General features: G+C 45.6%; 1 protein-coding gene across 1 annotated transcript in view; it reads left to right on the top strand.

The window, feature by feature from the left end:
• The window catches only part of LOC140406379 (eukaryotic translation initiation factor 3 subunit C-like), a gene marked incomplete at its 3' end in the record, with an annotated part of 31,531 nt that extends 6,749 nt beyond the window's left edge, over nucleotides 1-24,782 (top strand). The window contains exons 3-4 of the mRNA XM_072494467.1: nucleotides 2,243-2,402; nucleotides 24,717-24,782. Coding sequence (XP_072350568.1) covers nucleotides 2,243-2,402; nucleotides 24,717-24,782 — 226 coding nt within the window. The remainder of the gene's footprint in view (nucleotides 1-2,242; nucleotides 2,403-24,716) is intronic.
• Nucleotides 24,783-25,143: the final 361 nt, after the last annotated feature.

Raw genomic sequence — 25,143 nt, forward strand, 5'->3', positions numbered from 1 at the left:
TCTACACTTCCTGGGTCCGTATCCTTCTATTCCCATCCTATTCATATATTTGTCAAGATGCCCCTTAAATGTCCCTATCGTCCCTGCTTCCACTACCTCCTCCGGTAGCGAGTTCCAGGCACCCACTACCCTCTGCGTAAAAAACTTGCCTCGTACATCTACTCTAAACCTTGCCCCTCTCACCTTAAACCTATGCCCCCTAGTAATTGACCCCTCTACCCTGGGGAAAAGCCTCTGACTATCCACTCTGTCTATGCCCCTCATAATTTTGTAGACCTCTATCAGGTCGCCCCTGAACCTCCTTCGTTCCAGAGAGAACAAACCGAGTTTATTCAATCGCTCCTCATAGCTTATGCCCTGCGTGTCTCTCTCTCGGCTCTGCGTGTCTCTCTCTCTCGCTCTGCGTGCCCCTCTCTCGCTCTGCGTGCCTCTCTCTCGCTCTGCGTGCCTCTCTCTCGCTCTGCGTGCCTCTCTCTCGCTCTGCGTGCCTCTCTCTCGCTCTGCGTGTCTCTCTCTCGCTCTGAGTGCCTCTCTCTCGCTCTGCGTGCCTCTCTCTCGCTCTGCGTGCCTCTCTCTCGCTCTGCGTGCCCCTCTCTCGGCTCTGCGTGTCTCTCTCTCTCGCTCTGCGTGCCCCTCTCTCGGCTCTGCGTGTCTCTCTCTCTCGCTCTGCGTGCCTCTCTCTCGCTCTGCGTGTCTCTCTCTCTCGCTCTGCGTGCCTCTCTCTCGCTCTGCGTGCCTCTCTCTCGCTCTGCGTGCCTCTCTCTCGCTCTGCGTGCCTCTCTCTCGCTCTGCGTGTCTCTCTCTCTCGCTCTGCGTGCCCCTCTCTCGCTCTGCGTGCCTCTCTCTCGGCTCTGCGTGCCCCTCTCTCTCGCTCTGCGTGTCTCTCTCTCTCGCTCTGCGTGTCTCTCTCTCTCGCTCTGCGTGTCTCTCTCGCTCTGCGTGTCTCTCTCTCTCGCTCTGCGTGTCTCTCTCTCTCGCTCTGCGTGTCTCTCTCTCTCGCTCTGCGTGCCTCTCTCTCGCTCTGCGTGTCTCTCTCTCTCGCTCTGCGTGCCCCTCTCTCGCTCTGCGTGCCCCTCTCTCGCTCTGCGTGCCTCTCTCTCGCTCTGCGTGCCCCTCTCTCGCTCTGCGTGCCCCTCTCTCGCTCTGCGTGCCCCTCTCTCGCTCTGCGTGCCTCTCTCTCGGCTCTGCGTGCCCCTCTCTCGCTCTGCGTGCCCCTCTCTCGCTCTGCGTGCCTCTCTCTCGCTCTGCGTGCCCCTCTCTCGCTCTGCGTGCCTCTCTCTCGGCTCTGCGTGCCCCTCTCTCGCTCTGCGTGCCTCTCTCTCGCTCTGCGTGCCCCTCTCTCGCTCTGCGTGCCTCTCTCTCGCTCTGCGTGTCTCTCTCTCTCTCGCTCTGCGTGTCTCTCTCTCTCGCTCTGCGTGTCTCTCTCTCTCGCTCTGCGTGTCTCTCTCTCTCGCTCTGCGTGTCTCTCTCTCGGCTCTGCGTGCCCCTCTCTCGCTCTGCGTGCCTCTCTCTCGCTCTGCGTGCCTCTCTCTCGCTCTGCGTGCCCCTCTCTCGCTCTGCGTGCCCCTCTCTCGCTCTGCGTGCCTCTCTCTCGCTCTGCGTGCCTCTCTCTCGCTCTGCGTGCCTCTCTCTCGCTCTGCGTGCCTCTCTCTCGCTCTGCGTGCCTCTCTCTCGCTCTGCGTGCCCCTCTCTCGCTCTGCGTGCCCCTCTCTCGCTCTGCGTGCCCCTCTCTCGCTCTGCGTGCCTCTCTCTCGCTCTGCGTGCCTCTCTCTCGCTCTGCGTGCCTCTCTCACGCTCTGCGTGCCTCTCTCTCGCTCTGCGTGTCTCTCTCTCGCTCTGCGTGCCTCTCTCTCGCTCTGCGTGCCTCTCTCTCGCTCTGCGTGCCTCTCTCTCGCTCTGCGTGCCTCTCTCTCGCTCTGCGTGCCTCTCTCTCGCTCTGCGTGCCTCTCTCTCGCTCTGCGTGCCTCTCTCTCGCTCTGCGTGCCCCTCTCTCGCTCTGCGTGCCCCTCTCTCGCTCTGCGTGCCCCTCTCTCGCTCTGCGTGCCCCTCTCTCGCTCTGCGTGCCCCTCTCTCGCTCTGCGTGCCCCTCTCTCGCTCTGCGTGCCCCTCTCTCGCTCTGCGTCCCTCTCTCTCGCTCTGCGTGCCTCTCTCTCGCTCTGCGTGCCTCTCTCTCACAGCCCTGCACGCTCTGCCGCTCCCTGTCACATTCTCTCACATGTGGCCGCGAATTGCTTTTCCCCAGGTCCGCCAGAGAGTATGAGGGAACACGTAGTTGCCGCCTCCAAGGCGATGAAGATGGGAGATTGGAAAACGTGTCACAATTACATCATCAATGAGAAAATGAACGGCAAAGTTTGGGACCTCTTCCCAGGAGCTTCCAAAGTCCGGGATATGCTGGTCAGGTAGACAACACAGTTATTCCGTATATAAACCACCCCGAACCCCTCGATTAGATTCCAGTCTGTAACTCCCGGGTATCTGTTATTCCGTATATAAACCACCCCGAACCCCTCGATTAGACTCCAGTCTGTAACTCACTCCCGGGTATCTGTTATTCTATATATAAACCACCCTGAACCCCTCGGTTAGATTCCAGTCTGTAACTCACTCCTGGGTATCTGTTATTCTATATATAAACCACCCTGAACCCCGCGATTAGATTCCAGTCTGTATCTCACTCCCGGGTATCTGTTATTCTATATATAAACCACCCCGAACCCGTCGATTAGATTCCAGTCTGTAACTCACTCCCGGGTATCTGTTATTCTATATATAAACCACCCCGAACCCCTCGATTAGATTCCAGTCTGTAACTCACTCTCGGGTATCTGTTATTCTATATATAAACCACCCCAAACCCCTCGATTAGATTCCAGTCTGTAACTCACTCCCGGGTATCTGTTATTCTATATATAAACCACCCTGAACCCCTCGATTAGATTCCAGTCTGTAACTCACTCCCGGGTATCTGTTGTTCTATATATAAACCACCTCGAACCCCTCGGTTAGATTCCAGTCTGTAACTCACTCCTGGGTATCTGTTATTCTATATATAAACCACCCCAAACCCCTCGATTAGGTTCCAGTCTGTAACTCCCTCCCGGGTATCTGTTATTCTATATATAAACCACCCCGAACCCCTCGATTAGATTCCAGTCTGTAACACACTCCCGGGTATCTGTTATTCTATATATAAACCACCCCGAACCCCTCGATTAGATTCCAGTCTGTATCTCACTCCCGGGTCTCTGTTATTCTATATATAAACCAACCCAAACCCCTCGATTAGATTCCAGTCTGTAACTCCCTCCTGGGTATCTGTTATTCTATATATAAACCACCCTGAACCCCGCGATTAGATTCCAGTCTGTAACTCACTCCCGGGTATCTGTTATTCTATATATAAACCACCCTGAACCCCTCGATTAGATTCCAGTCTGTAACTCACTCCCGGGTATCTGTTATTCTATATATAAACCACACCGAACCCCTCGGTTAGATTCCAGTCTGTAACTCCCTCCCGGGTATCTGTTATTCTATATATAAACCACCCCGAACCCCTCAATTAGATTCCAGTCTGTAACTCCCGCCCGGGTATCTGTTATTCTATATATAAACCACCCTGAACCCCGCGATTAGGTTCCAGTCTGTAACTCACTCCCGGGTATCTGTTATTCTATATATAAACCACCCCAAACCCCTCGATTAGGTTCCAGTCTGTAACTCACTCCCGGGTATCTGTTATTCTATATATAAACCACCCCGAACCCCTCGATTAGATTCCAGTCTGTAACTCACTCCCGGGTATCTGTTATTCTATATATAAACCACCCTGAACCCCTCGATTAGATTCCAGTCTGTAACTCACTCCCGGGTATCTGTTATTCTATATATAAACCACCCCGGACCCCTCCATTAGATTCCAGTCTGTAACTCCCGCCCGGGTATCTGTTATTCTATATATAAACCACCCCGGACACCTCCATTAGATTCCAGTCTGTAACTCCCGCCCGGGTATCTGTTATTCTATATATAAACCACCCCGAACCCCTCGATTAGATTCCAGTCTGTAACTCACTCCCAGGTATCTGTTATTCTATATATAAACCACCCTGAACCCCTCGATCAGATTCCAGTCTGTAACTCACACCCGGGTATCTTATTCTATATATAAACCACTCCGAACCCCTCGATTAGATTCCAGTCTGTAACTCACTCCCGGGCATCTGTTATTCTATATATAAACCACCCTGAACCCCTCGATTAGATTCCAGTCTGTAACTCACTCCCGGGTATCTGTTATTCTATCTATAAACTGCTCGAACCCCTCGATTAGATTCCCGTCTGTAACTCTCTCCCGGGTATCTGTTATTCTATATATAAACCACCCTGAACCCCTCGATTAGATTCCAGTCTGTAACTCACTCCCGGGTATCTGTTATTCTATATATAAACCACCCCGAACCCCTCGATTAGATTCCAGTTCATAACTCACTCCCGGGTATCTGTTCTATATAAACCACCCTGAACCCCTCGATTAGATTCCAGTCTGTATCTCACTCCCGGGTATCCGTTATTCTATCTATAAACTGCTCTAACCCCTCGATTAGATTCCAGTCTGTAACTCACTCCCGGGTATCTGTTATTCTATATATAAACCACCCCGAACCCCTCGATTAGATTCCAGTTCATAACTCACTCCCGGGTATCTGTTCTATATAAACCACCCTGAACCCCTCGATTAGATTCCAGTCTGTATCTCACTCCCGGGTATCTGTTATTCTATCTATAAACTGCTCTAACCCCTCGATTAGATTCCAGTCTGTAACTCACTCCCGGGTATCTGTTCTATATAAACCACCCCGAACCCATCGATCAGATTCCAGTCTGTAACTCACTCCCGGGTATCTGTTATTCTATATATAAACCACCCTGAACCCCTCGGTTAGATTCCAGTCTGTAACTCACTCCCGGGTATCTGTTATTCTATATATAAACCACCCCGAACACCTCGATTAGATTCCCGTCTATATCTCACTCCCGGGTATCTGTTATTCTATATATAAACCACCCTGAACCCCTCGATTAGATTCCCGTCTATATCTCACTCCCGGGTATCTGTTATTCTATATATAAACCACCCTGAACCCCTCGATTAGATTCCAGTCTGTAACTCACTCCCGGGTCCCTGTTATTCTATATATAAACCACCCCAAACCCCTCGATTAGATTCCAGTCTGTATCTCACTCCCGGGTATCTGTTCTATATATAAACCACCCTGAACCCCTCGATTAGATTCCAGTCCAACTCACTCCCGGGTATCTGTTATTCTGTATATAAACCACCCCGAACCCCTCGGTTAGATTCCAGTCTGTAACTCACTCCCGGGTATCTGTTATTCTATATATAAACCACCCCAAGCCCCTCGATTAGATTCCAGTCTGTAACTCATTCCCGGGTATCTGTTATTCTATATATAAACCACCCAGAACCCCTCGGTTAGATTCCAGTCTGTAACTCACTCCCGGGTATCTGTTATTCTATATATAAACCACCCCAAGCCCCTCGATTAGATTCCAGTCTGTAACTCATTCCCGGGTATCTGTTATTCTATATATAAACCACCCAGAACCCCTCGGTTAGATTCCAGTCTGTAACTCAATCCCGGGTATCTGGTGTTCTGTATATAAACCACCCCGAACCTCTCGATTAGGTTCCAGTCTGTAACTCACTCCCGGGTATCTGTTACTCTATATATCAACCACCCTGAACCCCTCAATTAGATTCCAGTCTGTAACTAACTCCCGGGTATCTATTATTCTATATGTAAACCACCCCAAACCCCTCGATTAGATTCCAGTCTGTAACTCACTCCCGGGTATCTGTTATTCTATATATAAACCACTCCAAACCCCTCGATTAGATTCCAGTCTGTAACTCACTCCCGGGTTTCTGTTATTCTGTATATAAACCACCCCGAACCCCTCGATTAGATTCCAGTCTGTAACTCACTCCCGGGTATCTGTTATTCTATATATACTACCTCGAACCCCATGATTAGATTCCAGTCTGTAACTCACTCCCGGGTATCTGTTATTCTGTATATAAACCACTCCGAACCCCTCGATTAGATTCCAGTCTGTAACTCACTCCCGGGTATCTGTTATTCTATATATAAACCACCCTGAACCCCTCGATTAGATTCCAGTCTGTAACTCACTCCCGGGTATCTGTTATTCTATATATAAACCACCCCGAACCCCTCGATTAGATTCCAGTCTGTAACTCGCTCCCGGGAATCTGTTATTCTATATATAAACCACCCCGAACCCCTCGATTAGATTCCAGTCTGTAACTCACGCCCGGGTATCTGTTATTCTATATATAAACCACCCCGAACCCATCGATTAGATTTCAGTCTGTAACTCACACCCGGGTATCTGTTATTCTATATATAAACCACCCTGAAACCCTTTGATTAGATTCCAGTCTGTAACTCTCTCCCGGGTATCTGTTATTCTATATAAAAACCACCCTGAACCCCCCGATTAGATTCCAGTCTGTAACTCACTCCCGGGTATCTGTTATTCTATCTATAAACTGCTCGAACCCCTCGATTAGATTCCACTCTGTAACTCACTCCCGGGCATCTGTTATTCTATATATAAACCACCCCGAACACCTCGATTAGATTCCCGTCTATATCTCACTCCCGGGTATCTGTTATTCTATATATAAACCACCCTGAACCCCTCGATTAGATTCCAGTCTGTAACTCACTCCCGGGTCCCTGTTATTCTATATGTAAACCACCCCAAACCCCTTGATCAGATTCCAGTCTGTAACTCACTCCCGGGTATCTGTTATTCTGTGTATAAACCACCCCGAACCCCTCGATTAGGTTCCAGTCTGTAACTCACTCCCGGGTATCTGTTATTCTATATATAAACCACCCCGAACCCCTCGATTAGATTCCAGTCTGTAACTCACTCCCGGGTATCTGTTATTCTATATATAAACCACTCTGAACCCCTCGATTAGATTCCAGTCTGTAACTCACTCCCGGGTATCTGTTATTCTATATATAAACCACCCCAAACCCCTCGATTAGATTCTAGTCTGTAATTCACTCTCGGGTCTCTGTTATCCTATATATAAACCACCCCGAACCCCTCGATTAGATTCCAGTCTGTAACTCACTCCCGGGTCTCTGTTATTCTATATATTAACCACCCTGAACCTCTCGATTAGATTCCAGTCTGTCACTCACTCCCAGGTATCTGTTATTCTATATATAAACCACCCCGAACCCCGCGATTCGATTCCAGTCTGTAACTCACACCCGGGTATCTGTTATTCTATATATAAACCACCCTGAACCCCTCGATTAGATCCAGTCTGTAACTCACTCCTGGGTAACTGTTATTCTATATATTATCCACCCCGAACCCCTCGATTAGATTCCAGTCTGTAACTCACTCCCGGGTATCTGTTATTCTATATATAAACCACCCCGAACCTCTCGATTAGATTCCGGTGTGTAACTCACTCCCGGGTATCTGTTATTCAATATATAAACCACCCCAAACCCCTCGATTAGATTCCAGTCTGTAACTCACTCCCGGGTATCTGTTATTCAATATATAAATCACCCCGAACCCCTCGATTAGATTCAAGTCTGTAACTCACTCCCGGGTATCTGTTATTCCATATATAAACCACCCCGAACCCCTCGATCAGATTCCAGTCTGTAACTCACTCCCGGGTATGTTATTCTATACATAAACCCCCTAACCCCTCGATTAGATTCCAGTCTGTAACTCACTCCCGGGTATCTGTTATTCTATATATAAACCACCCCGAACCCCTCGATTAGATTCCAGTCTGTAACTCACTCCCGGGTATCTGTTATTCTATATATAAACCACCCTGAACCCCTCGATTAGATTCCAGTCTGTAACTCACTCCCGGGTATCTGTTATTCTATATATAAACCACCCCGAACCCCTCGATTAGATTCCAGTCTGTAACTCGCTCCCGGGAATCTGTTATTCTATATATAAACCACCCCGAACCCCTTGATTAGATTCCAGTCTGTAACTAACGCCCGGGTATCTGTTATTCTATATATAAACCACCCCGAACCCATCGATTAGATTTCAGTCTGTAACTCACACCCGGGTATCTGTTATTCTATATATAAACCACCCTGAAACCCTTCGATTAGATTCCAGTCTGTAACTCTCTCCCGGGTATCTGTTATTCTATATATAAACCACCCTGAACCCCCCGATTAGATTCCAGTCTGTAACTCACTCCCGGGTATCTGTTATTCTATCTATAAACTGCTCGAACCCCTCGATTAGATTCCCTTCTGTAACTCTCTCCCGGGTATCTGTTATTCTATATATAAACCACCCTGAACCCCTCGATTAGATTCCAGTCTGTAACTCACTCCCGGGTATCTGTTATTCTATATATAAACCACCCTGAACCCCTCGATTAGATTCCAGTCTGTAACTCACTCCCGGGTCCCTGTTATTCTATATGTAAACCACCCCAAACCCCTTGATCAGATTCCAGTCTGTAACCCACTCCCGGGTATCTGTTATTCTGTATATAAACCACCCCGAACCCATCGATTAGATTTCAGTCTGTAACTCACACCCGGGTATCTGTTATTCTATATATAAACCACCCCGAACCCCTCGATTAGATTCCAGTCTGTAACTCACTCCCGGGTATCTGTTAATCTATATATAAACCACTCTGAACACCTCGATTAGATTCCAGTCTGTAACTCACTCCCGGGTATCTGTTATTCTATATATAAACCACCCCAAACCCCTCGATTAGATTCTAGTCTGTAATTCACTCTCGGGTCTCTGTTATTCTATATATAAACCACCCCGAACCCCTCGATTAGATTCCAGTCTGTAACTCACTCCAGGGTATCTGTTATTCTATATATAAACCAACCCGAACCCCTCGATTAGATTCCAGTCTGTAACTCACTCCCGGGTCTCTGTTATTCTATATATTAACCACCCTGAACCTCTCGATTAGATTCCAGTCTGTCACTCACTCCCAGGTATCTGTTATTCTATATATAAACCACCCCGAACCCCGCGATTCGATTCCAGTCTGTAACTCACACCCGGGTATCTGTTATTCTATATATATATATATATATATATATAAACCACCCTGAACCCTCGATTAGATTCCAGTCTGTAACTCACTCCCGGGTATCTGTTATTCTATGTATAAACCACTCCGAACCCCTTGATTAGATTCCAGTCTGTAACTCACTTCCGGGTATCTGTTATTCTATATATAAACCACCCTGAACCCCTCGATTAGATTCCAGTCTGTAACTCACTCCCGGGTATCTGTTATTCTATATATATACCACCCTGAACCCCTCGATTAGATCCAGTCTGTAACTCACTCCTGGGTAACTGTTATTCTATATATTATCCACCCCGAACCCCTCGATTAGATTCCAGTCTGTAACTCACTCCCGGGTATCTGTTATTCTATATATAAACCACCCCGAACCTCTCGATTAGATTCCGGTGTGTAACTCACTCCCGGGTATCTGTTATTCAATATATAAACCACCCCGAACCCCTCGATTAGATTCCAGTCTGTAACTCACTCCCGTGTATCTGTTATTCTAAATGTAAACCACCCAGAACCCCTCGATTAGATTCCAGTCTGTAACTCACTCCCGGGTATCTGTTATTCTATATATAAACCACCCCGAACCCCTCGATTAGATTCTAGTCTGTAACTCACTCCCGGGTACCTGTTATTCTATATATAAACCACCCCGAACCCCGCGATTAGATTCCAGTCTGTAACTCACTCCCGGGTATCTGTTATTCTATATATAAACCACCTCGAACCCCTCGATTAGATTCCAGTCTGTAACTCACTCCCGGGTATCTGTTATTCCATATATAAACCACCCCGAACCCCTCGATTAGATTCCAGTCTGTAACTCACTCCCGGGTTTCTGTTATTCTATATATAAACCACCCCGAACCCCTCGATTAGATTCCAGTCTGTAACTCACTCCCGGGTATCTGTTATTCTGTATATAAACCACCCCGAACCCCTCGATTAGATTCCAGTCTGTAACTCACTCCCGGGTATCTGTTATTCTATATATACCACCTCGAACCCCTCGATTAGATTCCAGTCTGTAACTCACTCCCGGGTATCTGTTATTCTGTATATAAACCACTCCGAACCCCTCTATTAGATTCCAGTCTGTAACTCACTCCCGGGTATCCGTTATTCTATATATAAACCACCCCGAACCCCTCGATTAGATTCCAGTCTGTAACTCGCTCCCGGGAATCTGTTATTCTATATATAAACCACCCCGAACCCCTCGATTAGATTCCAGTCTGTAACTCACGCCCGGGTATCTGTTATTCTATATATAAACCACCCCTAACCCATCGATTAGATTTCAGTCTGTAACTCACACCCGGGTATCTGTTATTCTATATATAAACCACCCTGAAACCCTTCGATTAGATTCCAGTCTGTAACTCTCTCCCGGGTATCTGTTATTCTATATATAAACCACCCTGAACCCCCCGATTAGATTCCAGTCTGTAACTCACTCCCGGGTATCTGTTATTCTATCTATAAACTGCTCGAACCCCTCGATTAGATTCCCTTCTGTAACTCTCTCCCGGGTATCTGTTATTCTATATATAAACCACCCCGAACCCCTCGATTAGATTCCAGTTCATAACTCACTCCCGTGTATCTGTTCTATATATAAACCACCCCGAACACCTCGATTAGATTCCCGTCTATATCTCACTCCCGGGTATCTGTTATTCTATATATAAACCACCCTGAACCCCTCGATTAGATTCCAGTCTGTAACTCACTCCCGGGTCCCTATTATTCTATATATAAACCACCCCAAACCCCTCGATTAGATTCCAGTCTGTATCTCACTCCCGGGTATCTGTTCTATATATAAACCACCCTGAAACCCTCGATTAGATTCCAGTCTAACTCACTCCCGGGTATCTGTTATTCTATATATAAACCACCCCGAACCCCTCGGTTAGATTCCAGTCTGTAACTCACTCCCGGGTATCTGTTGTTCTATATATAAACCACCCCAAGCCCCTCGATTAGATTCCAGTCTGTAACTCATTCTTGGGTATCTGTTATTCTATATATAAACCACCAAGAACCCCTCGGTTAGATTCCAGTCAGTAACTCACTCCCGGGTATCTGTTATTCTATATATAAACCACCCCAAGCCCCTCGATTAGATTCCAGTCTGTAACTCATTCCCGGGTATCTGTTATTCTATATATAAACCACCCAGAACCCCTCGGTTAGATTCCAGTCTGTAACTCACTCCCGGGTATCTGTTATTCTATATATAAACCACTCCGAACCCCTCGATTAGATTCCAGTCTGTCACTCACTCCCGGGTATCTGTTATTCTATATATAAACCAACCCGAACCCCTCGATTAGATTCCAGTCAGTAACTCACTCCCGTGTATCTTATTCGATATATAAACCACCACAAACCCCTCGGTTAGATTCCAGTCTGTAACTCTCTCCCGGGTATCTGTTATTCTATATATAAACCACTCCGAACCCCTCGATTAGATTCCAGCCTGTAACTCACACCCGGGTATCTTTTATTCGATATATAAACCACCCCGAACCCCTCAAATAGATTCCAGTCTGGAACTCACTCCCGGGTATCTTTTATTCGATAAATAAACCACCCCGAACCCCTCGATTAGATTCCAGTCTGTAACTCACGCCCGGGTATCTGTTATTCTATATATAAACCACCCCGAACCCATCGATTAGATTTCAGTCTGTAACTCACACCCGGGTATCTGTCATTCTATATATAAACCACCCTGAAACCCTTCGATTAGATTCCAGTCTGTAACTCTCTCCCGGGTATCTGTTATTCTATATATAAACCACCCTGAACCCCCCGATTAGATTCCAGTCTGTAACTCACTCCCGGGTATCTGTTATTCTATCTATAAACTGCTCGAACCCCTCGATTAGATTCCCGTCTGTAACTCTCTCCCGGGTATCTGTTATTCTATATATAAACCACCCTGAACCCCTCGATTAGATTCCAGTTCATAACTCACTCCCGGGTATCTGTTCTATATATAAACCACCCTGAACACCTCGATTAGATTCCAGTCTGTAACTCACTCCCGGGCATCTGTTATTCTATATATAAACCACCCCGAACACCTCGATTAGATTCCCGTCTGTATCTCACTCCCGGGTATCTGTTCTATATATAAACCACGCTGAACCCCTCGATTAGATTCCAGTCTAACTCACTCCCGGGTATCTGTTATTCTATATATAAACCACCCCGAACCACTCGATTAGATTCCAGTCTGTAACTCACTCCCGGGTATCTGTTATTCTATATATAAACCACCAGAAAACCCTCGATTAGATTCCAGTCTGTAACTCAATCCCGGGTATCTGGTGTTCTGTATATAAACCATCCCGAACCCCTCGATTAGGTTCCAGTCTGTAACTCACTCCCGGGTATCTGTTACTCTCTATATCAACCACCCTGAACCCCTCAATTAGATTCCAGTCTATAACTAACTCCCGGGTATCTATTATTCTATATGTAAACCACCCCAAACCCCTCGATTAGATTCCAGTCTGTAACTCACTCCCGGGTATCTGTTATTCTATATATAAACCACCCCGAACCCCTTGATTAGATTCCAGTCTGTAACTAACGCCCGGGTATCTGTTATTCTATATATAAACCACCCCGAACCCATCGATTAGATTTCAGTCTGTAACTCACTCCCGGGTATCTGTTATTCTATATATAAACCACCCTGAACCCCTCGATTAGATTCCAGTCTGTAACTCACTCCCGGGTATCTGTTATTCTATATATAAACCACCCCGAACCCCTCGATTAGATTCCAGTCTGTAACTCGCTCCCTGGAATCTGTTATTCTATATATAAACCACCCCGAACCCCTTGATTAGATTCCAGTCTGTAACTAACGCCCGGGTATCTGTTATTCTATATATAAACCACCCCGAACCCATCGATTAGATTTCAGTCTGTAACTCACACCCGGGTATCTGTTATTCTATATATAAACCACCCTGAAACCCTTCGATTAGATTCCAGTCTGTAACTCTCTCCCGGGTATCTGTTATTCTATATATAAACCACCCTGAACCCCCCGATTAGATTCCAGTCTGTAACTCACTCCCGGGTATCTGTTATTCTATCTATAAACTGCTCGAACCCCTCGATTAGATTCCCTTCTGTAACTCTCTCCCGGGTATCTGTTATTCTATATATAAACCACCCTGAACCCCTCGATTAGATTCCAGTCTGTAACTCACTCCCGGGTATCTGTTATTCTATATATAAACCACCCTGAACCCCTCGATTAGATTCCAGTCTGTAACTCACTCCCGGGTCCCTGTTATTCTATATGTAAACCACCCCAAACCCCTTGATCAGATTCCAGTCTGTAACCCACTCCCGGGTATCTGTTATTCTGTATATAAACCACCCCGAACCCATCGATTAGATTTCAGTCTGTAACTCACACCCGGGTATCTGTTATTCTATATATAAACCACCCCGAACCCCTCGATTAGATTCCAGTCTGTAACTCACTCCCGGGTATCTGTTAATCTATATATAAACCACTCTGAACACCTCGATTAGATTCCAGTCTGTAACTCACTCCCGGGTATCTGTTATTCTATATATAAACCACCCCAAACCCCTCGATTAGATTCTAGTCTGTAATTCACTCTCGGGTCTCTGTTATTCTATATATAAACCACCCCGAACCCCTCGATTAGATTCCAGTCTGTAACTCACTCCAGGGTATCTGTTATTCTATATATAAACCAACCCGAACCCCTCGATTAGATTCCAGTCTGTAACTCACTCCCGGGTCTCTGTTATTCTATATATTAACCACCCTGAACCTCTCGATTAGATTCCAGTCTGTCACTCACTCCCAGGTATCTGTTATTCTATATATAAACCACCCCGAACCCCGCGATTCGATTCCAGTCTGTAACTCACACCCGGGTATCTGTTATTCTATATATATATATATATATATATATATATAAACCACCCTGAACCCTCGATTATATTCCAGTCTGTAACTCACTCCCGGGTATCTGTTATTCTATGTATAAACCACTCCGAACCCCTTGATTAGATTCCAGTCTGTAACTCACTTCCGGGTATCTGTTATTCTATATATAAACCACCCTGAACCCCTCGATTAGATTCCAGTCTGTAACTCACTCCCGGGTATCTGTTATTCTATATATATACCACCCTGAACCCCTCGATTAGATCCAGTCTGTAACTCACTCCTGGGTAACTGTTATTCTATATATTATCCACCCCGAACCCCTCGATTAGATTCCAGTCTGTAACTCACTCCCGGGTATCTGTTATTCTATATATAAACCACCCCGAACCTCTCGATTAGATTCCGGTGTGTAACTCACTCCCGGGTATCTGTTATTCAATATATAAACCACCCCGAACCCCTCGATTAGATTCCAGTCTGTAACTCACTCCCGTGTATCTGTTATTCTAAATGTAAACCACCCAGAACCCCTCGATTAGATTCCAGTCTGTAACTCACTCCCGGGTATCTGTTATTCTATATATAAACCACCCCGAACCCCTCGATTAGATTCTAGTCTGTAACTCACTCCCGGGTACCTGTTATTCTATATATAAACCACCCCGAACCCCGCGATTAGATTCCAGTCTGTAACTCACTCCCGGGTATCTGTTATTCTATATATAAACCACCTCGAACCCCTCGATTAGATTCCAGTCTGTAACTCACTCCCGGGTATCTGTTATTCCATATATAAACCACCCCGAACCCCTCGATTAGATTCCAGTCTGTAACTCACTCCCGGGTTTCTGTTATTCTATATATAAACCACCCCGAACCCCTCGATTAGATTCCAGTCTGTAACTCACTCCCGGGTATCTGTTATTCTGTATATAAACCACCCCGAACCCCTCGATTAGATTCCAGTCTGTAACTCACTCCCGGGTATCTGTTATTCTATATATACCACCTCGAACCCCTCGATTAGATTCCAGTCTGTAACTCACTCCCGGGTATCTGTTATTCTGTATATAAACCACTCCGAACCCCTCGATTAGATTCCAGTCTGTAACTCACTCCCGGGTATCCGTTATTCTATATATAAACCACCCCGAACCCCTCGATTAGATTCCAGTCTGTAACTCGCTCCCGGGAATCTGTTATTCTATATATAAACCACCGCGAACCCCTCGATTAGATTCCAGTCTGTAACTCACGCCCGGGTATCTGTTATTCTATATATAAACCACCCCTAACCCATCGATTAGATTTCAGTCTGTAACTCACACCCGGGTATCTGTTATTCTATATATAAACCACCCTGAAACCCTTCGATTAGATTCCAGTCTGTAACTCTCTCCCGGGTATCTGTTATTCTATATATAAACCACCCTGAACCCCCCGATTAGATTCCAGTCTGTAACTCACTCCCGGGTATCTGTTATTCTATCTATAAACTGCTCGAACCCCTCGATTAGATTCCCTTCTGTAACTCTCTCCCGGGTATCTGTTATTCTATATATAAACCACCCCGAACCCCTCGATTAGATTCCAGTTCATAACTCACTCCCGTGTATCTGTTCTATATATAAACCACCCCGAACACCTCGATTAGATTCCCGTCTATATCTCACTCCCGGGTATCTGTTATTCTATATATAAACCACCCTGAACCCCTCGATTAGATTCCAGTCTGTAACTCACTCCCGGGTCCCTATTATTCTATATATAAACCACCCCAAACCCCTCGATTAGATTCCAGTCTGTATCTCACTCCCGGGTATCTGTTCTATATATAAACCACCCTGAAACCCTCGATTAGATTCCAGTCTAACTCACTCCCGGGTATCTGTTATTCTATATATAAACCACCCCGAACCCCTCGGTTAGATTCCAGTCTGTAACTCACTCCCGGGTATCTGTTGTTCTATATATAAACCACCCCAAGCCCCTCGATTAGATTCCAGTCTGTAACTCATTCTCGGGTATCTGTTATTCTATATATAAACCACCAAGAACCCCTCGGTTAGATTCCAGTCAGTAACTCACTCCCGGGTATCTGTTATTCTATATATAAACCACCCCAAGCCCCTCGATTAGATTCCAGTCTGTAACTCATTCCCGGGTATCTGTTATTCTATATATAAACCACCCAGAACCCCTCGGTTAGATTCCAGTCTGTAACTCACTCCCGGGTATCTGTTATTCTATATATAAACCACTCCGAACCCCTCGATTAGATTCCAGTCTGTCACTCACTCCCGGGTATCTGTTATTCTATATATAAACCAACCCGAACCCCTCGATTAGATTCCAGTCAGTAACTCACTCCCGTGTATCTTATTCGATATATAAACCACCACAAACCCCTCGGTTAGATTCCAGTCTGTAACTCTCTCCCGGGTATCTGTTATTCTATATATAAACCACTCCGAACCCCTCGATTAGATTCCAGCCTGTAACTCACACCCGGGTATCTTTTATTCGATATATAAACCGCCCCGAACCCCTCAAATAGATTCCAGTCTGGAACTCACTCCCGGGTATCTTTTATTCGATAAATAAACCACCCCGAACCCCTCGATTAGATTCCAGTCTGTAACTCACGCCCGGGTATCTGTTATTCTATATATAAACCACCCCGAACCCATCGATTAGATTTCAGTCTGTAACTCACACCCGGGTATCTGTCATTCTATATATAAACCACCCTGAAACCCTTCGATTAGATTCCAGTCTGTAACTCTCTCCCGGGTATCTGTTATTCTATATATAAACCACCCTGAACCCCCCGATTAGATTCCAGTCTGTAACTCACTCCCGGGTATCTGTTATTCTATCTATAAACTGCTCGAACCCCTCGATTAGATTCCCGTCTGTAACTCTCTCCCGGGTATCTGTTATTCTATATATAAACCACCCTGAACCCCTCGATTAGATTCCAGTTCATAACTCACTCCCGGGTATCTGTTCTATATATAAACCACCCTGAACACCTCGATTAGATTCCAGTCTGTAACTCACTCCCGGGCATCTGTTATTCTATATATAAACCACCCCGAACACCTCGATTAGATTCCCGTCTGTATCTCACTCCCGGGTATCTGTTCTATATATAAACCACGCTGAACCCCTCGATTAGATTCCAGTCTAACTCACTCCCGGGTATCTGTTATTCTATATATAAACCACCCCGAACCACTCTATTAGATTCCAGTCTGTAACTCACTCCCGGGTATCTGTTATTCTATATATAAACCACCAGAAAACCCTCGATTAGATTCCAGTCTGTAACTCAATCCCGGGTATCTGGTGTTCTGTATATAAACCATCCCGAACCCCTCGATTAGGTTCCAGTCTGTAACTCACTCCCGGGTATCTGTTACTCTCTATATCAACCACCCTGAACCCCTCAATTAGATTCCAGTCTATAACTAACTCCCGGGTATCTATTATTCTATATGTAAACCACCCCAAACCCCTCGATTAGATTCCAGTCTGTAACTCACTCCCGGGTATCTGTTATTCTATATATAAACCACTCCGAACCCCTCGATTAGATTCCAGTCTGTAACTCACTCACGGGTATCTGTTATTCTATATATAAACCACCCCAAACCCCTCGATTAGATTCCAGTCTGTAACTCACTCCCGGGTATCAGTTATTCTATATATAAACCCCCCCGAACCCCTCGATTAGATTCCAGTCTGTAACTCACTCCCGGGTATCTTTTATTCGATATATAAACCACCCCGATCCCCTCGATTAGATTCCAGTCTGTAACTCACACCCGGGTATCTTTTATTCGATAAATAAACCACCCCGAACCCCTCGATTAGATTCCAGTCTGTAACTCACTCCCGGGTATCTGTTATTCTAAATATAAACCACTCCGAACCCCTCGATTAGATTCCAGCCTGTAACTCACACCCGGGTATCTTTTATTCGATATATAAACCACCCCGAACCCCTCAAATAGATTCCAGTCTGGAACTCACTCCCGGGTATCTTTTATTCGATAAATAAACCACCCCGAACCCCTCGATTAGATTCCAGTCTGTAACTCACGCCCGGGTATCTGTTATTCTATATATAAACCACCCCGAACCCATCGATTAGATTTCAGTCTGTAACTCACACCCGGGTATCTGTCATTCTATATATAAACCACCCTGAAACCCTTCGATTAGATTCCAGTCTGTAACTCACTCCCGGGTATCTGTTATTCTATATATAAACCACCCTGAACCCCCCGATTAGATTCCAGTCTGTAACTCACTCCCGGGTATCTGTTATTCTATCTATAAACTGCTCGAACCCCTCGATTAGATTCCCGTCTGTAACTCTCTCCCGGGTATCTGTTATTCTATATATAAACCACCCTGAACTCCTCGATTAGATTCCAGTCTGTAACTCACTCCCGGGTATCTGTTCTATATATAAACCACCCTGAACACCTCGATTAGATTCCAGTCTGTAACTCACTCCCGGGCATCTGTTATTCTATATATAAACCACCCCGAACACCTCGATTAGATTCCCGTCTGTATCTCACTCCCGGGTATCTGTTCTATATATAAACCACGCTGAACCCCTCGATTAGATTCCAGTCTAACTCACTCCCGGGTATCTGTTATTCTATATATAAACCACCCCGAACCCCTCGATTAGATTCCAGTCTGTAACTCACTCCCGGGTATCTGTTATTCTCTATATAAACCACCCCGAACCCCTCGATTAGATTCCAGTCTGTAACTCACTCCCGGGTATCTGTTATTCTGTATATAAACCACCCCGAACACCTCGATTAGATTCCAGTCTGTAACTCACTCCCGGGTATCTGTTATTCTATATATAAACCACCCCGAACACCTCGATTAGATTCCAGTCTGTAACTCAATCCCGGGTATCTGTTATTCTATATATAAACCCCCCCGAACCCCTCGATTAGATTCCAGTCTGTAACTCACTCCCGGGTATCTGTTATTCTATATATAAACCCCCCCGAACCCCTCGATTAGATTCCAGTCTGTAACTCACTCCCGGGTATCTGTTATTCTATATATAAACCACCCCGAACCCCTCGATTAGATTCCAGTCTGTAACTCGCTCCCGGGTATCTGTTATTCTATATATAAACCACCTCGAACCCCTCGATTAGATTCCAGTCTGTAACTCACTCCCGGGTATCTGTTATTCTATATATAAACCACCCCAAGCCCCTCGATTAGATTCCAGTCTGTAACTCACTCCCGGGTATCTGTTATTCTATATATAAACCACCCAGAACCCCTCGATTAGATTCCAGTCTGTAACTCACTCCCGGGAATCTGTTATTCTATATATAAACCACCCAGAACCCCTCGATTAGATTCCAGTCTGTAACTCTCTCCCGGGTATCTGTTATTCTGTATATAAACCACCCCGAACACCTCGATTAGATTCCAGTCTGTAACTCACTCCCGGGTATCTGTTATTCTATATATAAACCACCCCGAACACCTCGATTAGATTCCAGTCTGTAACTCACTCCCGGGTATCTGTTATTCTGTATATAAACCACCCCGAACCCCTCGGTTAGATTCCAGTCTGTAACTCACTACCGGGTATCTGTTATTCTATATATAAACCACCCCGAACCCCTCGATTAGATTCCAGTCTGTAACTCACTCTCGGGTATCTGTTATTCTATATATAAACCACCCAGAACCCCTCGGTTAGATTCCAGTCTGTAACTCACTCCCCGGTATCTGTTACTCTCTATATCAACCACCCCGAACCCCTCGATTAGATTCCAGTCTGTAACTCACTCCCGGGTATCTTTTATTCGATATATAAACCACCCCGATCCCCTCGATTAGATTCCAGTCTGTAACTCACACCCGGGTATCTTTTATTCGATAAATAAACCACCCCGAACCCCTCGATTAGATTCCAGTCTGTAACTCACTCCCGGGTATCTGTTATTCTAAATATAAACCACTCCGAACCCCTCGATTAGATTCCAGCCTGTAACTCACACCCGGGTATCTTTTATTCGATATATAAACCACCCCGAACCCCTCAAATAGATTCCAGTCTGGAACTCACTCCCGGGTATCTTTTATTCGATAAATAAACCACCCCGAACCCCTCGATTAGATTCCAGTCTGTAACTCACGCCCGGGTATCTGTTATTCTATATATAAACCACCCCGAACCCATCGATTAGATTTCAGTCTGTAACTCACACCCGGGTATCTGTCATTCTATATATAAACCACCCTGAAACCCTTCGATTAGATTCCAGTCTGTAACTCACTCCCGGGTATCTGTTATTCTATATATAAACCACCCTGAACCCCCCGATTAGATTCCAGTCTGTAACTCACTCCCGGGTATCTGTTATTCTATCTATAAACTGCTCGAACCCCTCGATTAGATTCCCGTCTGTAACTCTCTCCCGGGTATCTGTTATTCTATATATAAACCACCCTGAACTCCTCGATTAGATTCCAGTCTGTAACTCACTCCCGGGTATCTGTTCTATATATAAACCACCCTGAACACCTCGATTAGATTCCAGTCTGTAACTCACTCCCGGGCATCTGTTATTCTATATATAAACCACCCCGAACACCTCGATTAGATTCCCGTCTGTATCTCACTCCCGGGTATCTGTTCTATATATAAACCACGCTGAACCCCTCGATTAGATTCCAGTCTAACTCACTCCCGGGTATCTGTTATTCTATATATAAACCACCCCGAACCCCTCGATTAGATTCCAGTCTGTAACTCACTCCCGGGTATCTGTTATTCTATATATAAACCACCCCGAACCCCTCGATTAGATTCCAGTCTGTAACTCACTCCCGGGTATCTGTTATTCTGTATATAAACCACCCCGAACACCTCGATTAGATTCCAGTCTGTAACTCACTCCCGGGTATCTGTTATTCTATATATAAACCACCCCGAACACCTCGATTAGATTCCAGTCTGTAACTCAATCCCGGGTATCTGTTATTCTATATATAAACCCCCCCGAACCCCTCGATTAGATTCCAGTCTGTAACTCACTCCCGGGTATCTGTTATTCTATATATAAACCCCCCCGAACCCCTCGATTAGATTCCAGTCTGTAACTCACTCCCGGGTATCTGTTATTCTATATATAAACCACCCCGAACCCCTCGATTAGATTCCAGTCTGTAACTCGCTCCCGGGTATCTGTTATTCTATATATAAACCACCTCGAACCCCTCGATTAGATTCCAGTCTGTAACTCACTCCCGGGTATCTGTTATTCTATATATAAACCACCCCAAGCCCCTCGATTAGATTCCAGTCTGTAACTCACTCCCGGGTATCTGTTATTCTATATATAAACCACCCAGAACCCCTCGCTTAGATTCCAGTCTGTAACTCTCTCCCGGGTATCTGTTATTCTGTATATAAACCACCCCGAACACCTCGATTAGATTCCAGTCTGTAACTCACTCCCGGGTATCTGTTATTCTATATATAAACCACCCCGAACACCTCGATTAGATTCCAGTCTGTAACTCACTCCCGGGTATCTGTTATTCTGTATATAAACCACCCCGAACCCCTCGGTTAGATTCCAGTCTGTAACTCACTACCGGGTATCTGTTATTCTATATATAAACCACCCCGAACCCCTCGATTAGATTCCAGTCTGTAACTCACTCTCGGGTATCTGTTATTCTATATATAAACCACCCAGAACCCCTCGGTTAGATTCCAGTCTGTAACTCACTCCCCGGTATCTGTTACTCTCTATATCAACCACCCTGAACCCCTCAATTAGATTCCAGTCTATAACTAACTCCCGGGTATCTTTTATTCTATATGTAAACCACCCCAAACCCCTCGATTAGATTCCAGTCTGTAACTCACTCCCGGGTATCTGTTATTCTATATATAAACCACTCCGAACCCCTCGATTAGATTCCAGTCTGTAACTCACTCACGGGTATCTGTTATTCTATATATAAACCACCCCAAACCCCTCGATTAGATTCCAGTCTGTAACTCACTCCCGGGTATCAGTTATTCTATATATAAACCCCCCCGAACCCCTCGATTAGATTCCAGTCTGTAACTCACTCCCGGGTATCTTTTATTCGATATATAAACCACCCCGAACCCCTCGATTAGATTCCAGTCTGTAACTCACTCCCGGGTATCTTTTATTCGATATATAAACCACCCCGAACCCCTCGATTAGATTCCAGTCTGTAACTCACACCCGGGTATCTTTTATTCGATAAATAAACCACCCCGAACCCCTCGATTAGATTCCAGTCTGTAACTCACTCCCGGGTATCAGTTATTCTATATATAAACCCCCCCGAACCCCTCGATTAGATTCCAGTCTGTAACTCACTCCCGGGTATCTTTTATTCGATATATAAACCCCCCCGAACCCCTCGATTAGATTCCAGTCTGTAACTCACTCCCGGGTTTCTTTTATTCGATATATAAACCACCCCGAACCCCTCGATTAGATTCCAGTCTGTAACTCACACCCGGGTATCTTTTATTCGATAAATAAACCACCCCGAACCCCTCGATTAGATTCCAGTCTGTAACTCACTCCCGGGTATCTGTTATTCTAAATATAAACCACCCCGAACCCCTCGATTAGATTCCAGTCTGTAACTCACTCCCGGTTATCTGTTATTCTATATATAAACCACCCTGAACCCCTCGATTAGATTCCAGTCTGTAACTCTCTCCCGGGTATCTGTTATTCTATATATAAACCACTCCGAACCCCTCGATTAGATTCCAGCCTGTAACTCACACCCGGGTATCTTTTATTCGATATATAAACCACCCCGAACCCCTCGAATAGATTCCAGTCTGTAACTCACTCCCGGGTATCTTTTATTCGATAAATAAAGCACCCCGAACCCCTCGATTCGATTCCAGTCTGTAACTCACTCCCGGGTATCTTTTATTCGATAAATAAACCACCCCGAACCCCTCGATTAGATTCCAGTCTGTAACTCACTCCCGGGTATCTGTTATTCTATATATAAACCACCCCGAGACCCTCGATTAGATTCCAGTCTGTAACTCTCTCCCGGGTATCTTTTATTCGATAAATAAACCACCCCGAACCCCGCGATTCGATTCCAGTCTGTAACTCACACCCGGGTATCTGTTATTCTATATATAAATCACCCCGAACCCCTCGATTAGAGTCCAGTCTGTAACTCACTCCCGGGTATCTGTTATTCTATATATAAACGACCCTGAACCCCTCGATTAGATTCCAGTCTGTAACTCACTCCCGGGTATCTGTTATTCTATATATAAACCACCCCGAACCCTCGATTAGATTCCAGTCTGTAACTCACTCCCGGGTATCTGTTATTCTATATATAAACCACCCCGAACCCCTCTATTAGATTCCAGTCTGTAACTCACTCCCGGTTATCTGTTATTCTAGATATAAACCACCTTGAACCCCTCGATTAGATTCCAGTCTGTAACTCACTCCCGGGTATCTGTTATTCTATATATAAACCACTCCGAACCCCTCGATTAGATTCCAGTCTGTAACTCACTCCCGGGTATCTGTTATTCTATATATAAACCACCCTGAACCCTTCGATTAGATCCAGTCTGTAACTCACTCCTGGGTAACTGTTATTCTATATATTATCCACCCCGAACCCCTCGATTAGATTCCAGTCTGTAACTCACTCCTGTGTATCTGTTATTCTAAATATAAACCACCCCGAACCCCTCTATTAGATTCCAGTCTGTAACTCACTCCCGGTTATCTGTTATTCTAGATATAAACCACCCTGAACCCCTCGATTAGATTCCAGTCTGTAACTCACTCCCGGGTATCTGTTATTCTATATATAAACCACTCCGAACCCCTCGATTAGATTCCAGTCTGTAACTCACTCCCGGGTATCTGTTATTCTAGATATAAACCACCCTGAACCCCTCGATTAGATTCCAGTCTGTAACTCACTCCCGGGTATCTGTTCTATATATAAACCACCCCGAACCCCTCGATTAGATTCCAGTCTGTATCTCACTCCAGGGTATCTGTTATTCTATATATAAACCACCCCGAACCCCTCGGTTAGATTCCAGTCTGTAACTCACTCCCGGGTATCTGTTATTCTATATATAATCCCACCCTGAACCCCTCGATTAGAGTCCAGTCTGTAACTCACTCCCGGGTATCCGTTATTCTATATATAAACCACCCCGAACCCCTCGATTAGATTCCAGTCTGTAACTTACTCCCGGGTATCTGTTATTCTATATATAAACCACCCCGAACCCCTCGGTTAGATTCCAGTCTGTAACTCACTCCCGGGTATCTGTTATTCTATATATAATCCCACCCTGAACCCCTCGATTAGAGTCCAGTCTGTATCTCACTCCAGGGTATCTGTTATTCTATAATTCTGTTATTATATATAAACGACGTTGAAGCCCTCGATTACATGACGGTCTGAGAGATACATTGTCAGTCTGTGTTTCCCTGTCAACAGGAAGATTCAGGAAGAGTCCCTGCGTACATACCTCTTCACCTACAGCAGTGTTTATGATGCCATCAGGTGAGTTGAGGGTTCGCAGTGCTCTCAATATTCAATCTACACAGTGACCATTCTGCCCGTCTGCTTCACTTCCTATCCCGCACCACCCTCCTTATCCCTCAGCTCCCTCTCATGAGTTTAACCAGCTTCTCCCTGAAACACACCAACATTATTCACCTCGAGTTCCCCAGTCTCCCCGATCCCAGTGGTCCTGGCCTCATGGCCCAGGCCCCCCCGACAGGCGCGCCCTGCACACTCCCCCAGACCAGAACTGTACACAGTGCTCCCAGTGTGGTCTAACCAGACCAGAACTGTACACAGTGCTCCCAGTGTGGTCTAACCAAACCAGAACTGTACACAGTGCTCCCAGTGTGGTCTAACC

This window comes from Scyliorhinus torazame, unplaced genomic scaffold, assembly GCF_047496885.1.
Source record: "Scyliorhinus torazame isolate Kashiwa2021f unplaced genomic scaffold, sScyTor2.1 scaffold_518, whole genome shotgun sequence".
NCBI classification, from domain to species: domain Eukaryota; kingdom Metazoa; phylum Chordata; class Chondrichthyes; order Carcharhiniformes; family Scyliorhinidae; genus Scyliorhinus; species Scyliorhinus torazame.